Raw genomic sequence first — 17,188 nt, forward strand, 5'->3', positions numbered from 1 at the left:
GAGCAGCCCCTGTTAAGATCAATGTAAAAGGGCAGCATGTGTTAAGTCCTTTTAATAAAAGAAATGCAAAGAGAAGTTTACAGACGAAAATTCTACATTTTTTCCAGCCTAAAGCCTAATGGAAAACTGCAGCTCCAAAACAGGAACCAGAACTGCTCACGCTGACAATGCGACCGAAAAAAGAAATGAGTCTTAAAATAAAAGTCACAACTTTCAGTATGCTTACGACTTAAAAAAAAAAGGACACTGGGGTTTATCAAAATAGTGTTTACTAATTCTCACCTACAATTTCACCCACTTCTAATAAAACAAACAATCCATGGCTTTTGAAAAAAAAAAAAACATTAGGTGGACAATTTAGCCATGATTAGTATGCAAGTCCAGTAGTAGGCTTTTAATGAAAATGTGTTAACGGCCAGAGAGAATTCTCTGTAGCAGCAGAGTTAGTGCTTGGCAGAGACCAAGCTCTACTTAACAGCATAGGCAGTCACACACTGAAACCACTTTTTGGCACACTCTCATGCTTATTTACTGTACATTGCTTTTGCTTTTGAAAAGCTAGCTTAAACAGTGAGGACTATGAATAATTAATGCTGGCACAGATGTTCAAACAAACATTTATTGAAAGGTCTTCAGGAAAAAAAAACAAAAAACTGTTTGACAGTAATGCACCAGAGGGAAAAAATGAAAATAATATTATTCTTTTCCTTTGGTCTAGAACATGGTAATTTATACAAAACTTTGGACACGGAAGGCCTCAGCTGCACCGCGACCACTTTGCCCATGACTTACATACATAAGTACTTAAATATTACAGGACTGTGTGACTAAAAAGTCCACTTGTTCATCAAGACTATACAGTGCATGTGCCCCATGACTCTACTCTTCCTGTGGTGCATTGTTTCTGAACCACCCTGTATACTGCTAAAACAAAAATACTTTGTAAAACCTTCAACTCTTGTATTAACAGACAGCTGAAATACACACATTCTACTGTATGGAACAGTGTTCCTCTCTTTTGCTTCGTCAGGTAATTTGGTGGGTTTATTTTACTCCTGATATACGGTACTGTTATAATTAAGGAGAAGCATCAGAATGATACTGAATATAATACAAAATGTTTTGCTTGCAAACACATACGGAGGGCTTCACCTGCATCTAGCCTAGTGTTTGCTAAATCTAAAAATTGCAGTTTTCATTCAAACCGGTTTACATCAACGGTCACCCCTAACCATGTAAGGTAATACCAGTGTGTGGTTCTCCAGCTCCTAAAGGTTCATTTGTTTTCTAGTTAAGGTCACTGGAAGTTAGATGCCATTTTCAGGAACAGCACCAATGAGGCCCACAAAGACACTGACTTGAATAGCACCACTGTCCTGTAACACAGCGGTGCATTTTCAGATATTTTCAGCTACAAATCTTAAATTTGAATATTCTTTTGTTGTCTCTTGTTTGTCCCATCACTAAATGACCTTTGTTTGTTTTTTTCATTTTAAAAGATGCAATCCACGCCACACTTTTTCACCTCAAAACACAAAGATTACATTCCCACAAACCGGCCATCTCTTTCAAAATCAGGAGCTCAATGCACTGCAGTAGAACGAGGCTCTGGCATCACCAAAACTTTCATAACAAAGCTTCAGATCTCATTACAGGCCTCTTCAAAGCAAACTAAACCTTAGTACTTTTAAATTAACTTCAATCAGAATTATTTACAACGTCCAGGACTGCCTACCAATATAGTACTTCTAGGTTCACTTTACTATAAGGCAGAATATACTCTCATTAAATGGTAACCCCCCCCCCGCAGAAAATAAATGAACTAAATAGCTATTGGTGAACCTGCTGCCCCCCTCAATTGAAATCACCAGGGTCCAGCAGTGATTACACGATCCACTATCATCTCTCATTTTTATAGGGGTATTAGTTCTATAACAGTACATTTACAAAAGTTCAATTCCACTTCTTGCCTACTTTTTAAAGAACCTACTTTTTTTTTTTTTTTTTTTTTTTTACAAAACTATTGAGCTTTACACTTGACACTAAATAAAATACCTAAAATTTACAAACTACAGAACTTAACAGTAAATTACTGAGGTAAATACAAAATGACTGTAAAAAAACTGTTTCTCCATCTCACCACTATCTGCTTAACACAGCTTTCCTATTTATAATAAAAAAGAATTAACCTTGGGCTAGTTATATTGTGCAGGGGGCATCTCATTTAAAATGTAATTTCTTCTCTATATCATTGACAGCCCCTCACTCCCATTATATTTAAATACAACTTCAAATAACCCATTAAAAAGGTGGAACTGAGGGAAATCAAGATCAAGGCACAGACTGAAGGTCCTCCTTAAGTTCAGAAGAGAATGCTTTTTTTTTTTTGTTTTGTTTAAGGCTTTTTTTTGTCTAAACGTGAAGGCGTATAGAGTGATGTATCGCATGTTATTTACAGGTTTGCACTTTTTCAAAGCGGAGTCTGTACATGGTGGACCAGCTGCATGGGGGACGCAGGTGAGTTGGAGTTGTTGGCGATGCGGGGGGCATCTGAGATCTGGAGCTCCTCCAGCTTCTTCAAGTACTGATCTCGGAGAGCCAGCATCTCCATGTAGCGCTGCTCCACTGGGTTCTGCTGCTTTAAGAAACAAAACGACAGACAGGCAGACTGAAATGAGTTCCACCAGTGCGCCCAGGCTTGGTCCAAATTCAAACTAGCCCCTTAACTCTAATCGCTACAGACGTCTTCCATTCCTTCTCTCTGACCCCTTCCAGGTCTTTGATCCAAACCTGTTCTTAATGGTTTAACTGGAACACTCAATCCTCCACACAGGGAACTGTTCCATATACGTGTTAACCCTGGAGAAGACTGGCCCTCCAGAACTGGAGCTATCAATTAAAATGTTACTTACCGGTGACCTCCCTTCCCACTGTCAAGCCCACCACCTCTTTCACCCGCCCAACTTAAGGAATGGATGTTACCAAGCTAATGAACTTGTCCAGCTCCTGACCAGCAGGGGTCACTGATGCGCAATGGGGTCAATTATCCCCAGCCTTTTTTCCTCACAGACCAGTAGGAGTGCGTACCTCTCTACCTGCTGGCCCCTAGCCATCATTGGCAGCTTTGAGACAAATCAGGGAGGTGCTGTTCTTACCTGCTGTCTGATCCTTGGGTTCCACCGGATGTAGTAGCTCACCCAGAGCTCTAGGTGGCGCATGCTGGCTACAGGGTACAGCACCCGGCTCGATTCCTTGGTGTAGAAGGGGTTAATGTACTTCCTGTTTTCACTGTTGATCATAGACCACAAAGAAACAGTCTTCTCTTTCACCTCCTGAAAGCAAACAAAGGATGTGTGTCAGAAACACGCCTGCATTGACTTTTTGCAGACAAAATGAAATCGAAGCTAATCAGTCTTAGCCACAGCAGTCCCAGCAGGACTCGTCTGAAAGCGAGTTGCCTCCATCAGTAGCGGGTTTGAATTAAGGCTGTGTCACTCCCAGTTAGGAGTGACAGTTGGCCGAAATAGTTTTCTCCTAATCACTTTAAAAGGAGGAAGTGAGCATGTTTTACATTACAGGTCCAAGTAATGGCATGTGTACAATTCCTAAAACATATGTAATGGTTTTTGAAGATGAATACAGTCCTTCCTGATTATACAGATTCTAGGTAGGTCCAAAACTGGCACTGCAGGGAAGGCGGCACTACAATGTGGGTTATTAAAAACAAAAAAACTACCAAAACTGCAAATTGGCAATAAACTTATTTTACAGTACAAAAATATAGCTTTATTTTACATGACAATAAGTAGTAAACAATTTGGAAAACAACACAAAGATAAAGTAGTTGAGTGCACTGGCAGATGTTGGACAACAAGAGTGGTGGTATAACATTGGCTACTCAAAACTAAAGAGGTTGATTTGATTAACCTACAACACACCAAGATAAGCCACAGCATGGGGAATCACCAGAATAAAACTCAAAACAACAGTCAATGATACTGGTGACAATATACTGCAAGGACACCCAGAGAAGAGAAAAAAAAACATTCATGCTGAAAAACCAAGCAAATGTTTACCAGACCTATACTCCTCTACGATTTAATATGTTTGATATGTATTTTATATAATATTTATGTAACTGGATGTTTCCCCAATGTGTTATTGGAACAAGAGGATACAATGATTAAAGCAGCACAAGACTTAAGTAAAACCCGGGCAGAGCCTTCGGCATGCACCCACACCCATGGCAACTGTAAAGGGGTATTCATCCTTACCATGTTGTCTCTGACACTTTCACAGTTGTACAGGAATGTCCCAAACCGACAGCTGTACAGGTTATCCAGAATTGTCATCAAGAACAGTTCATTGAACTCGAACGCTGTAGGAAACTAAAAAGAAAAAAAGACTATGGAAATCAGAACCAGTACTGTGGCACAGCAGGCTAATTCACTAGCCTCTCATTCCTGGAGGCCTGGGGTTGAATCAAGCGAAGGTCACAAGTGGAACGAGTTCTCCAGACAGGTGCCATAGCTTCCCCAGGACAGGTTCATGTCTAGTCAGGCTGTACAAGTAACTTTGTGTGATTTACAACCATGTTCTGAAACTCCATGGTCTGACAATGACAATGTGTATGGCGGCAATGGTAAATCAGGGCTGATTATTAATAGTTATTGTTTAATCTTAGATTAAAAAAAAATAAAAAAACACGGTGTAAGTATGGTTTAAAAATGTGTTTGTTTTATATTTACAAATATCTGTGTAGGTGTTCTCAATCTACCCCCCGTGACATCAGTGTATAACAAATACCACACCATTGGCTAAAATGAAGACTGGCAGTCTCTGCTGGGAGGGGCCAGGGTGGAGTGGCCTGCTGGCTCTGTGCTTCAGTGTAGCCTTTGCTGTGTAAATGTTTTAAGAAAGTAAATCAGAATTAAAAGTCGGAAACAAACACTTCTCCTTCGATCATTTTAATTTTACACTAATATTAAATTCCTTGTGTATCTGTGTGCTACATTCTTTCAAAATGTTCGATTGCTATCCACTGTACTTCATCACAGAGTAAACACAATGACATGTGATAACTGCTCACCAATGTCTGATCATAGTAGTTTTAGCTGTACGCTTCCTCTCCCTTGAAGCCTGAACCCTAACTAAAGGGGATCACTTTATTCTGCCTTGTTTTTGTTACCTGTTTTGTCATCTGCCACACACAGTCAATAAACTGCACGAAAATCGGAGACCGGTCTGCATCGGCGTGATTCTTGTCCCCATGACCGATTCTCTGTAGAGAAATCAAACAAATGCTTTACTGCTCCATCAAAACAAAACTTTTTTCAAGTTTCTGTGAACTCAACAGAGCTCCAATGATCATCCTTAGATACAGTATTAAAACAATATCTTAACAAATAACCAACTCGGGTCAGTCCAGACACTCGGAACAAGTTATTCCCTTTAACATGTTTAAAGTTGTTAGGTATTGATTAAGAAATACTAAAAGAAACAAAAATTCAATAACAAATGTTTTGACTAGAAGTCAACACTGAACAGACTTCTAGTCAAAATGTTTGACATTTAATTTTAGTTTACTTTAGTATTTCTTAATTCAGCACTATTGAGTGTTTGATAGCTATGGATAGGTATTACTTAAATGGAATAAGGACAACACAAAACAAAGCATTCCTTAGTTTGCTCTTGCTACACAATTCGACAGAATTATTTTATTATAGAACCGTGATCAAACTAACTATAATCATATTTTATCTGAGATTATTTTCCTTTATCAGTTTGATATCAAATAACTGTGATTGTAGTCCTGGGCAAGATTCAACCTCTGATTAAATTCAACAAAAAAATGAATGAGTTGCATTTGTTCGTGTTTTGTTTCTTTTACTGGGGACCTGATTGGAACAGAAACCCAGCTGCAATAGATCTCGATGGCCAGAGTTGTGTAGCACTGCAGTAGCCAGTGCTATTGTCCCTCACCTTTCACGAGAACTACATTAACAAGCTTCGAAGGTTCATCAGACGCCATTCACGCATGTTTTTTTTTTTTTTTCTCTCCGTTAACAGAAACCGTTTGACAATGTGTGAATACTATAAATCACACATTAAATGTCACTCGCATGCAAAATTCGATCTTTTTATTTGTATAATGCGTATTAAAATCCGCTACCAAATCGTTACACGTAGCAACTCTCCATGGTGCCACAGCCGTGTATGGAGCAGGGTATAGTATCCAAAGCACTGGGGGGTACCTATAGCGGTTGTAGTGATTCAGTAAAATATGTACTGAATATCTAGTGTACAAGACAGTGTAAGAGAAGTGCCATGGTAGAATATGTTTGAAACACACAAAATATACTCTAACACTAATAATTTTAATTTTGAAAAAACTGAACACCGTCCGTCCCTCCCCTCTCCAGCTCGTGTTAACCAGAGGCAAATATCTTCATTCACCACCTCGACAGCAAAGTGCTGTCGAGGTGTATAGTGTAAGCTGTATAGTGTAAGCTGTATTGCGTAAGCTGTATTGAAAGAAGAAATGTCTTAAAACTCCTCTGCTGTTTGGGATTTTTTTTGTTAAATGCCCAGATAACCACAAAAAAAGTTGAATGCAAACTGTGTCATGTATCATGGAGGCACATCCAATCTCTGGGGTCACTTTACAATCGTAAGTTCACATTATTATTAGTAGTAGTAGTAGTAAAATGTGACTGTGACTGATAACCTTTGAAGGTCAAAATATACCCTTCGTTACAGCCCTAATTTTTCGATTGATTCCATTTTAGAAATTCTTCTTACAGAAGAAAATTTGTGTCCAAAGCTGATCCACTCCTTCTGCACAAGCACTTGGAAGCCAGTCATGGTCCTGTAGTAGCTGTCCAGCATGAGCATGGAGAGGGAGGTGAGCTGTGCCGTGCGGTCCCAGCCATCGCTGCAGTGCACCACCACCGAGTTACCAGCCGAGAGCTTGTCTGCCACCTGGATAGCCCCTGCCAAGACCAGCTGGGGACAAACAAACACACAAATAAAAAAAAAAAAACATTCAGGAACGTTTAAAAATCAAAACAAACACTGGCGAGAATACCTCCATCCTAAATTCTGAGGAAAAATAAAATACAGTTTTTCTATAAAGATCTGTTTAGTAGTTAGTGCAATCATGTTTCAGTTCAGTATTAAAACTATTTCTTTACGGGGCAGTTTCAACTAACATTAAGTAGTCCAAGATTAGTGCTAATTGGGATATGTGAAAACTTAGGTACAAGTATAATTTGCCATATACATTCACACATACATATTACCTATGCCCTCCAGTTTCTCTACAGCCAAACAAAAGACATTTTCCATGGAGAATGACAGACCAATGCACATGATCACTGCAATGGAGTGTAACATGAATGATAGGGATTGAGCTGCTAAGCAGGTGCACCTTGATGTGTTCTAGCCAGTGCGTGGACTCCAGGCTAGAAAGCCAGTGTGTCTCTTCCACCTGTGGGTAGACAATGTCCTTGAGCTTCTTCAGCGACTCCCTCATGACGTGAATGTTGTGGATATCCAGGAAGACCAGCTCTGCGTTTTGATAGGCGTCCTCCCCTTCATACCCGCCGCCTGTGGCCTGGCACACAAGACAAGCACTGCTGTTACTTACTGAACACGTCTACAGTACATTACACTGGCTGGAAAAAACAGGAATGCATGTAAAATCTGCAATGTTTGTAAATGAATGTAGTCACGTAAAGTCATCTACCACAGGGGCTCCCAAACTTTAACCTGAGGCCCTCCTGTTCAGCTGCATTAGGCACTGCGGCCCACTATCAGCACTCTTTGGGAAAATGTCAAATTAAAAACATTTTACAGACGTGCTCAAATTTGTTGGTACCCCTCCACAAAAAACGAAGAATGCACAATTTTCTCTGAAATAACTTGAAACTGACAAAAGTAATTGGCATCCACCGTTGTTTATTCCATATTTAATAGAAATAAGACTTTGCTTTTGATTTTTTATTCAACATAATATTGTAAATAATAAAACAAATGAAAATGGCATGGACAAAAATGATGGGACTGCTAACCTAATATTTTGTTGCACAACCTTTAGAGGCAATCACTGCAATCAAACGTTTTCTGTAGCTCTCAATGAGACTTCTGCACCTGTTAACAGGTAGTCTGGCCCACTCTTCCTGAGCAAACTGCTCCAGCTGTCTCAGGTTTGATGGGTGACCTCTCCAGACTGCAAGTTTCAGCTCTTTCCATAGATGTTCTATAGGATTCAGATCAGGACTCATAGAAGGCCACTTCAGAATAGTCCAATGTTTTGTTCTTATCCACTCTTGGGTGCTTTTATCTGTGTGTTTTGGGTCATTATCCTGTTGGAGGATCCATGACCTGCGACTGAGACAGAGCTTTCTGACACTGGGCAGTATGTTTTGCTCCAGAATGCCTTGATAGTCTTGAGATTTCATTGTGCCCTGCACAGATTCAAGGCACCCTGTGCCAGGCGCAGCAAAGCAGCCCCAAAACATAACCGAGCCTCCTCCATGTTTCACTGTAGGTATGGTGTTCTTTTCTTTGAAAGCTTCATTTTTTCGTCTGTGAACATAGAGCTGATGTGACTTGCCAAAAAGCTCCAGTTTTGACTCATCTATCCAAAGGACATTCTCCCAGAAGGATTGTGGCTTGTCAATATGCATTTTAGCAAATTCCAGTCTGGCTTTTTTATGTTTTTCTTTCAAAAGTGGAGTCCTCCTGGGTCTTCTTCCATGGAGCCCACTTTCACTCAAAAAGCGACGGATGGTGCGATCAGAAACTGACGTACCTTTACCTTGGAGTTCAGCTTGTATTTCTTTGGCAGTTATCCTTGGTTCTTTTTCTACCATTCGCACTATCCTTCTGTTCAATCTGGGGTCGATTTTCCTCTTGTGGCCGCGCCCAGGGAGGTTGGCTATAGTTCCATGGACCTTAAACTTCTTAATAATATTTGCAACTGTTGTCACAGGAACATCAAGCTGCTTGGAGATGGTCTTGTAGCCTTTACCTTTACCATGCTTGTCTATTATTTTCTTTCTGATCTCCTCAGACAACTCTCGCCTTTGCTTTCTCTGGTCCATGTTCAGTGTGGTGCACACAATGATACCAAACAGCACAGTGACTACTTTTCTCCATTTAAATAGGCTGAATGACTGATTACAAGATTGGAGACATGTGTGATACTAATTAAAGAAACTAATTAGTTTGAAATATCACTATAATCCAATTATTTATTATCTTTTCTAAGGGGTCCAACAAACGTGTCCAGGCCATTTTAGAATATCTTTGTAGAATAAGCAATAATTCATCTCTTTTCACAGCTTCTTTGCTTTATTCTATGACATACCAAAGGCATGCAAGTATACATGATAAAATAGCTTTTAATTTCATCACTTCAGGAAGAATGAAGCATTATTTCAATGAGCTGTAAGGGTACCAACAAATTTGAGCACGTCTGTATATGTTTAAACCTGTTACATTATAAATAAACCTAATCTAAATTGTCCTTTATTCATTTGAATAAATATTGTGAAAGATGAAAATCACATAGAATATACACTGAGTCAAAATAAAACAATTGAAACACTTTAATTTTAGTAAACAAAATAAATTGCAAAAGCTAAACAGACGTTTTTATCAAAACCTTTAAGGTATCTTTGTATAATTGAACATTTTAGAAATGCAGTTTTTTTTCTTGGTCATCAAACAAGAAACGATAGCATGTCGCTTGTTATTCCCATTCATAAATACCTGAACAGGAATCACTTTTGAGTAAAACCAGTACTGCCAGTACACAAAAACATAACTTTTAAGTCCTACGTTCTGAACACAGTGTAACTAAAATGTCCAGCCGTTACCTCTCACGCTGAACTGTCATGCACAAAAAAGATGCACACAATACAGAAGGAAACGAAAGCCTTGCATAAGTTACTTTTTTCGCCACTACTCTGTACAACCAAATACAACTTGCAAAATCACACAGTTGGCTTGCAACATGCTTAATTACTTGCATGAGAATAAAAGGCTGACAGTATGAAAAAAGCAAGAGTGACAACAAAGGCATATACTTTACAGCCAGCCAGACAAACACATCAATATTTATCCCCAGATTGTGATACTCTCAGTAACGTGTGCTAGACAATGCCCATGCAGCACAAGCATGTGTTTCTCCACTGTATCCAAGCTCTCTCGTGTTACCTTATTGGCGACTGCATTGACATTGGGCCTTGCGTCGTAGATGGTGAGTTTGGCAGTCTGCCCGTTGGCCTCTCTGATGGTATCCAGGTAGCGCTCGTCGTCTTTGTTGCGCTTCCCACTCATCCCCACCAGGGGCTGGCTGCAGCGCATGATAACCGCCTGGTTCACAGGGTGAATCCAGGACACCACCTACAAGGAGAGACAGCAGACACATCACAAACACCTGCCAAGGAAGGGATGCGAAATATAGAAATACTACAATGGAATATGTTCAGTGACAAACATTTTGACAAGAAGTCTTACTCAGTGTCTGATGTTTCCTTTGCTATTTCTAGATAAAGCACCAAGAACGACTCAGCTTACCCTATAGACAAGCCCTGCATGTTTAATGATTTTTACAGTGAAATTCCTGGGGTTTACAAAAGCTATCTGGTTTATAATGATTTTCTCCCGAAATGTGTCCTATCAAGCATGTGATAGCACTGATAAAATTAATCCTTGACTTCACATTCGATCGATACATTAATAGAACAATAATCATAACATTTGTTTTAATACAATACAAGGCTGTTTTTTTTATAATTTTTTTTTTTTTTTAATTTAAATTTAGTCGTCGCCAATTATTTTTACCCCGCTTTTCACCCCAATTTAGCATGCCCAATTAATATCTGTATCCCCGGCTCACCGCTCGCAACCCCCCCCGCCGACTCGGGAAACGGAGGCTGAAACACGCGTCCTCCGAAACGTGCTCTTTCCAAGCCGTCATTTTTCGCGCTGCAGATCCACAGCAATGCCACCAGACCTATAGTGCCGGAGGACAACACAGATCTGACGGCTCCGCTGCAGAGCCACAGGCGCCCTATCGGCCACAGGGGTCGCTGATGCGCGGTGAGCCGTGGATTCCCCTGCCGACCTAAGCCCTCCCTACCCGGGCAGCGCTCAGCCAATTGTGCGCCGCCCCCTAGGAACTCCCGGTCACAGTCGACTGTGACATAGCCTGGACTCGAACCTGCGATCTCCAGGCTATAGGGCACATCCTGCGAGGAGCGCCTTTACTGGATGCGCCACTTGGGAGCCCCAATACAAGGCTGTTTAATAAGGTCTGTGTACTGAGAGCTACACACTAACCCAATATTATTTGGAAAAACTGGGAAATTATTATTATTATTATTATTATTATTATTATTAATAATAATAATTTTTAAAATAAATACTAATATGCAAAACTATGACAAACTAAGTTTGCAGGTGGTTGTAGTGTTTAATTATTGTATGTTTTGTGTTTGCTTCATACTCACAGGTATCCGGTTTCTGGACCTGAAGGCTGACACTTTCCTCAGGTCTTCATCAGTGGCCTTGAAAGGCACCATGAGGATGGTAGGGTAGGTGTCACACAGCTCATACTGCTTGTTCACAAAGGTTATTCTCCATTTGTTGTTGGGTAATCCCTGTCACAGAAAAAAATTAAGGGGAAATTTAAATTAATTTAATAATTAATTATGTTAAGAAGCGCCTTTAATGACAGTGTTTTTGTTATAATGGACTGTGCCAATATTGTAACAGTGTCCACCAAGCCCTGTTTTTACTGAACCGCAGAATGTGCTTGTTATGACCACAGTGGGGTGCTAAAATGTATTTAATAAATGGAACAATCAGAGCTTATTCGTGAACAACAGTTAATTGTTACAATAGTAAAGAGTCATAATTCTAAATACTTGTATAAATCACATATAGGAAATCAACCCAGGGATGTAGTGACGTCATCCTGTGCACTGAACACACAGCACAATTCCAGTTAAAAAAACCTAAACAACAACACTATATTCAAAATCACTTCCCGATTGTGACGTTTGCTTTTGTGATTTATAAGAAGTTACTGTTTATAAGAGTTTGAGTAGACAGATGACTGTACGAATGACTGTTATACACGAAGAAACACCCTACGCTTGATCTACTTTTCAGTAATACTGAGCTGTATCAAGTGCTCAGCAAGAAATAAGAGACAAGGGAGAGACATGTTCTCACCAAGGCACCACAAGCACATTTTATAGTTCATCATTAAATATTTAGGATGTGACTCACAGGAAAAAGAATATAAAATCTGCTATCACCAAGCACCAAATCTGAGATACAAAGTAAGTATTTACAAAAACAGACAGAGGTTCCCAAAATATACAGTATGGAAAAACCTGAACTCACAATGAGGGCTATCCAACTGAAAAAAGAAATGTTGTCATTTAACCTAAATATGACAGAAATAAACTAAAGAGCTGTTTGATTTTAATAACCTTGGGCCCTTTATTACCTATATAACGTTTTAATTACACCTCTTAAAGCAGTGGTGTTATTTAGCTCCACCGCCGGTTTTAAATAAATCCAATATAGCCCACTGTGTACTCAAGCGGCTGGTTTCACAGTTCTAATCTGTTTCTGTGAAACCAGCTGTAGGTGTTGCAGTAGCCATAGGAAGCAAAATAGTTTAGAGGTAAACTGGCTCTACACCTAGGGCTACTACATAAAGTCAGGAATCTGATTTTATGTTAAATTGGGTCTCCTGTGAAAATCAATCATATGGACTTTCAAACAAGAGAGGCCAGTTGAGTTACTGCAGTCATTCATATATAAATTTCATGGGAGCAAGGCCAACTTTACTCCAACGAACCCCAGTAGACGAACTAAAACTGGCATTGACGTGACTCTCAGAGCCTTTACCAAACTAAAGCATGGTAAAGTAGTGCTATTCCTTTAAGAAAACAGTCCCGTTTATAAGTGCCTTGCAAGATCCCTGAAGGTGCACTCCAAGGTGTCAATCACTAGATTGTAATAGTTAGCAGATAATGTTAATCCTTAACTTGAACTGAAGTACAAGGCAGTAATCACGTTTGTGCAGCATTATTAGAAACAGATGGACTTTGGGTTACAATAAAGGAATCCTTTCCCAATGTCATTCTCTTCTATAAAATCAAAAAGGGCAATCAATGTCCACACCAATTACTAAACCCGTAACCTGATCACTGCCCAGATATGAACAATGCAGCTCTCCTTGTTTAGGTATATCATTGAAACTGACCCGGTTACAGGAGTTGGATGCCCCTGGCAACCCTGCTCTGAACTGCTGACACAGCAATGAGTAGGATTCACCTGTGTCTGCATGCTTACTATTAGAAGCTGTTCACACGGGAACAACTTATTAAGCAGGGACCACATTGCGTCTTTGTTCTGAAAGCCAGGACAGGTTGCATGCCTTGTTTGAGTTTCCCTGAATATATAAATGAATCCATTCATTTCACTACACTAACCCCTCTTTCCCCTCTGTCTGTCAGCATAGTTTGAAGTTTTGAGCATTTCTTTTGTTTCATTTCAGTCCACAAACTGCCAACAATGAATCATACTAAAACATATTTAAATGTATCCCAACAGCTGCTGATTTATATACCATTGCTGTTTAAATCATGAATATGGCATATGACCCTTTCTGGCACATTTTTACAAACTGCAATAAACTGAAGAGACTCAAATGCAACGTTTGTTGTCTGATTATTTGAAACTTGGTTCAGAAATGGCTTTAAGTATTTAAACAAGGACAGGATTTAGATTTACTATATTAATAAAACATTGCAGGGAATTTGCATCAGCCAGTGCACAGTCCTTATTAATGCAAACATTCAGACCACTTCATAGCAGATATAGCTGGAGCTAGATTAAATCAGATTGATAGCACCAGATCTTTTTAGTTAGAAACCTCAACAATGGGATACAAAAAAATTAAATCTCCAAAAAGCAAAATGCCCACCTGTCTCTGATACTCCAGAATGGCGTTGTAAACGTTCCAGCCATTTTCAGAGAACTTCTCCTGACTTAAAAAGACGAACAATTGCTGTAACAAAACAGAAGGCGAACAAAAAAATTAAAAGTGTTGCATCAAGCACTTGCTATACATCATGCAGTAAAACTGGAGTAACATTATGGGCTGCAGTTTAACAGGTCGGATTCAGCTATTGCAAGTAACAGCTCTGGTGCCTGTACTTGTGTGCTAGTCCAAACACTTTCTTGCAAGATATGCTAATATCTCATTCCATCATTTACACTTTTCTAAGTAGTTAGGGGATATATTGTGAAACTTGCATTTCACTTTCACCAAGATCCCATGGTTTGCAGTTTTTAGGATAGTTACTGAAAAACTCCTGGGTTTATGAGCAGTTTATAAAATCAGTTCTCACACAATTTGGGCCACTGAAAACATGAGACAATTATTTAGTTATACCAAAAGAGTATAACATGAGACAATTATTTAGTTATACAGATGTAGACCATAATCACATTTTATAATATGTAGCTTACAACACATGTACATTCTGTTGCTGTTTGGTAGCATTAATAAATACAATTTAAAAGGTCTCACTAAAATGTGCCAGCTGCGAATACTTTATAAAGAGGCTTGTGTCTTTTCAGGGGCTCTGGTTCTTTATTGAAACATCATGAAACCTGTTCAATGTGCAATGAGTTGCAGGGGCTTTGCTATTTAATGCTGACCAAATGCAGCCAGGGCAGAGATATCCAAGCTAAGAAAAATCACAGCAAATGAAACAGCCTCCTATTGACTCTGGATGCTTGCATCACCACCTCTCTCAATCCCAGTGTGTCATCAGCTCAGCTGGTCAGACACGACTCAAACTGAAAGTGGTGAAACCCATTGTATAAATTAACAGATTTCATGGTGCCACTCTGTCATCTTCCCCCAAATAACTACCAGACAGGGTACCAATTGAATATGTAAAATTGTGCAAGGAGCTACTGTCCTGCAGGTATCTATTGATTTGTAAAACACCGATTTCATTTAATCAATCAAAACACTGATCAATCATTAATGACACGATGGGCCAAGGACTGTAAATCATTTTCCATTTCCAAAGACTATGCTGCTACTTTCTAAACAAAACTAACCATATTGTTTGTGCAGCTCCAAGCAAGTTCAGTGTATGAATTATTATTCTATATGTATTAAAAGAATAAATATATAATGTCATTGCATCTGCCTTTTTAAAGTAACAACAGCCCAGCAATAATGTGCCACATTTTAAAGCATTATACTTTATACCGATTGTTTTTAATGCTTGTGACATTTAATATCAATAGATATTGGCATGATACATAAACTTTACCTAACAAAATGTCTTCATCAGTGAATATTTTCCATAAGGCACTACCTGGGCTTATTGGTGACATCCTTCATAATTGCCCGTACTTACACTGTGCAGTTATTTCCAACATGAGATTTTAAATCAAACTGTGTTTATGGGTGCATTTCTATATCAATGAACTCAGTTAATCTTTCCATATCCCTCGAAGGAGTTCTGCTATTACATGGAATTCACACTTGAAGGATTTATTTTTTCTAATCAACGGCTTCACAGCTTCGTGAAACATTTCCAATAAAAGCACATTCCAATTGCCACTGAAATATCCTTTGTCAGTTTAAAACGCACAAATAAACGAATTCTAGTGCTGCCTTTCTAGCATGAAGCAATGTTGTAAAATGGGCTATGTCTGGGCCCCCTGCCCCCCTATGCTGTGAGCTTGGTATACAGCCCCAGCACATTGGCCAGTTGTTAAAACTGTTCAGCAACAATCAGTAATGGGAACTTGACTAAAAGAACCATAGAAAACAGCTGTGTATCAACTGCAAGACAGTATCTCAGTGTGAAATGGTCTGCGGTTAAAATAATGTGGCAGTGATGGCTTTTACTGGACAACAGTTATAGAATTTAATTATAGAAAATAAATAAATAAATAAATAAATACAGCCGTGTACCAGCTGCAAGCCAGTATGTTTAGTTTGCAGTCTGTATCATTGATATGGCCAAACGTTTAAAACAATGTGGCAGTGAAACGGTTAACTTATCAGACACTTCCAGTAATGGAACTTGATTGAGAAGATCACAGAATACTGCCATGCACAAAATATTAAGATAATAACTCAAATGTTCTCTCTCTATATGGGAAAAATCACACAACCTCAACATGGGAGCCATATTATGTCAATGTATTAGTCACCATGACATTTAGCATAGTGTTAATAACCCTGCAAATATAAAGTCACAAGCTCAGATGGTCTCTGAGCCTTACACTAGCATCCACAGGAAGCTGCTTTACACTGGAAACGGAGTGGAGTCAGTATTACTTGTAACACAGGAAGTGGATGTGAAAGAAACAAGTCTGAGAGTAGAAAGAGGCAGTTCTAGGATCACCTACGGTACAGGAATTGCTGTGCAAACCACTTCTCATTGAAACTGCTTTGAGTTCATTACTGAAGAATTTTAAATAAAGTCAATCTGCCCAGTGGCTAATCATCTTTACTTATTCATGATGTAATCACATTTCCAGACTGTTTGTTTGAGTCTTTCTTAGTTCTCGGATCTCTTGAGGCACTGGAAATTGTGTATGATTACAATTTGTGTGCACTTTTTATGCATCTATATTCCAGGAAGCCCTTTCAAAAAAACAAAACAAAACAAAAAAAACACACAACAAATAAGTATGTTGTTAATATACACCCCCGCAACCACTGTGCAAAAACTGAATTCCAGCTGCTGTAGCCGTATCAAAAAGGAGATCAACGTGACCTACATACACTGCATTGTACATGGAAAAACGAAAGTGGGACATTCGTACATACAGGCAGACACAGGAACCTCCTTATATGGACAGATTGAGATACTCACAATAAGTTAAGCTAAAGAATACCCCAATCCAGTTTAATCACAATTGAATAAGCACTTCTCTCAATTTTAAGTAAAATACAAGTGAAACATACAGTACATACAGGTGTGTATAGTCTACTTCACTATATATATAATAATGTATGCACAGTTTTTCAAACACATTTTTTTTATTCAAAGCTGTAGTGTTTAAACTGAACACTGTTATATGAGGAGGAGGTTAAATGTCAGCAGAAATTGCAAAG

At 39.1% G+C, this 17,188-nt stretch overlaps 1 protein-coding gene across 5 annotated transcripts in view; it reads right to left on the bottom strand.

Annotated features, from left to right (window-relative positions):
- Positions 1 to 252: 252 nt before the first annotated feature.
- Positions 253 to 17,188, bottom strand: part of LOC117412420 (myotubularin) — a 41,465-nt gene continuing 24,529 nt past the window's right edge. For 3 of the 5 annotated variants that reach the window (XM_034020835.3, XM_058989059.1, XM_034020837.3), the window contains 9 exons: positions 14,018 to 14,101; positions 11,523 to 11,672; positions 10,225 to 10,413; positions 7,430 to 7,615; positions 6,802 to 7,005; positions 5,189 to 5,281; positions 4,275 to 4,388; positions 3,156 to 3,332; positions 253 to 2,638 (listed from right to left, as the gene is read on the bottom strand). In XM_034020835.3, the coding sequence (XP_033876726.3) occupies positions 2,471 to 2,638; positions 3,156 to 3,332; positions 4,275 to 4,388; positions 5,189 to 5,281; positions 6,802 to 7,005; positions 7,430 to 7,615; positions 10,225 to 10,413; positions 11,523 to 11,672; positions 14,018 to 14,101 (1,365 nt within the window). In that variant the 3' untranslated portion in view covers positions 253 to 2,470. The remainder of the gene's footprint in view (positions 2,639 to 3,155; positions 3,333 to 4,274; positions 4,389 to 5,188; positions 5,282 to 6,801; positions 7,006 to 7,429; positions 7,616 to 10,224; positions 10,414 to 11,522; positions 11,673 to 14,017; positions 14,102 to 17,188) is intronic. The other 2 variants (XR_009307487.1, XM_034020834.3) reach the window with 2 other exon arrangements.

The sequence above is a fragment of the Acipenser ruthenus genome, chromosome 16 (genome assembly GCF_902713425.1).
Source record: "Acipenser ruthenus chromosome 16, fAciRut3.2 maternal haplotype, whole genome shotgun sequence".
Lineage (NCBI taxonomy): Eukaryota > Metazoa > Chordata > Actinopteri > Acipenseriformes > Acipenseridae > Acipenser > Acipenser ruthenus.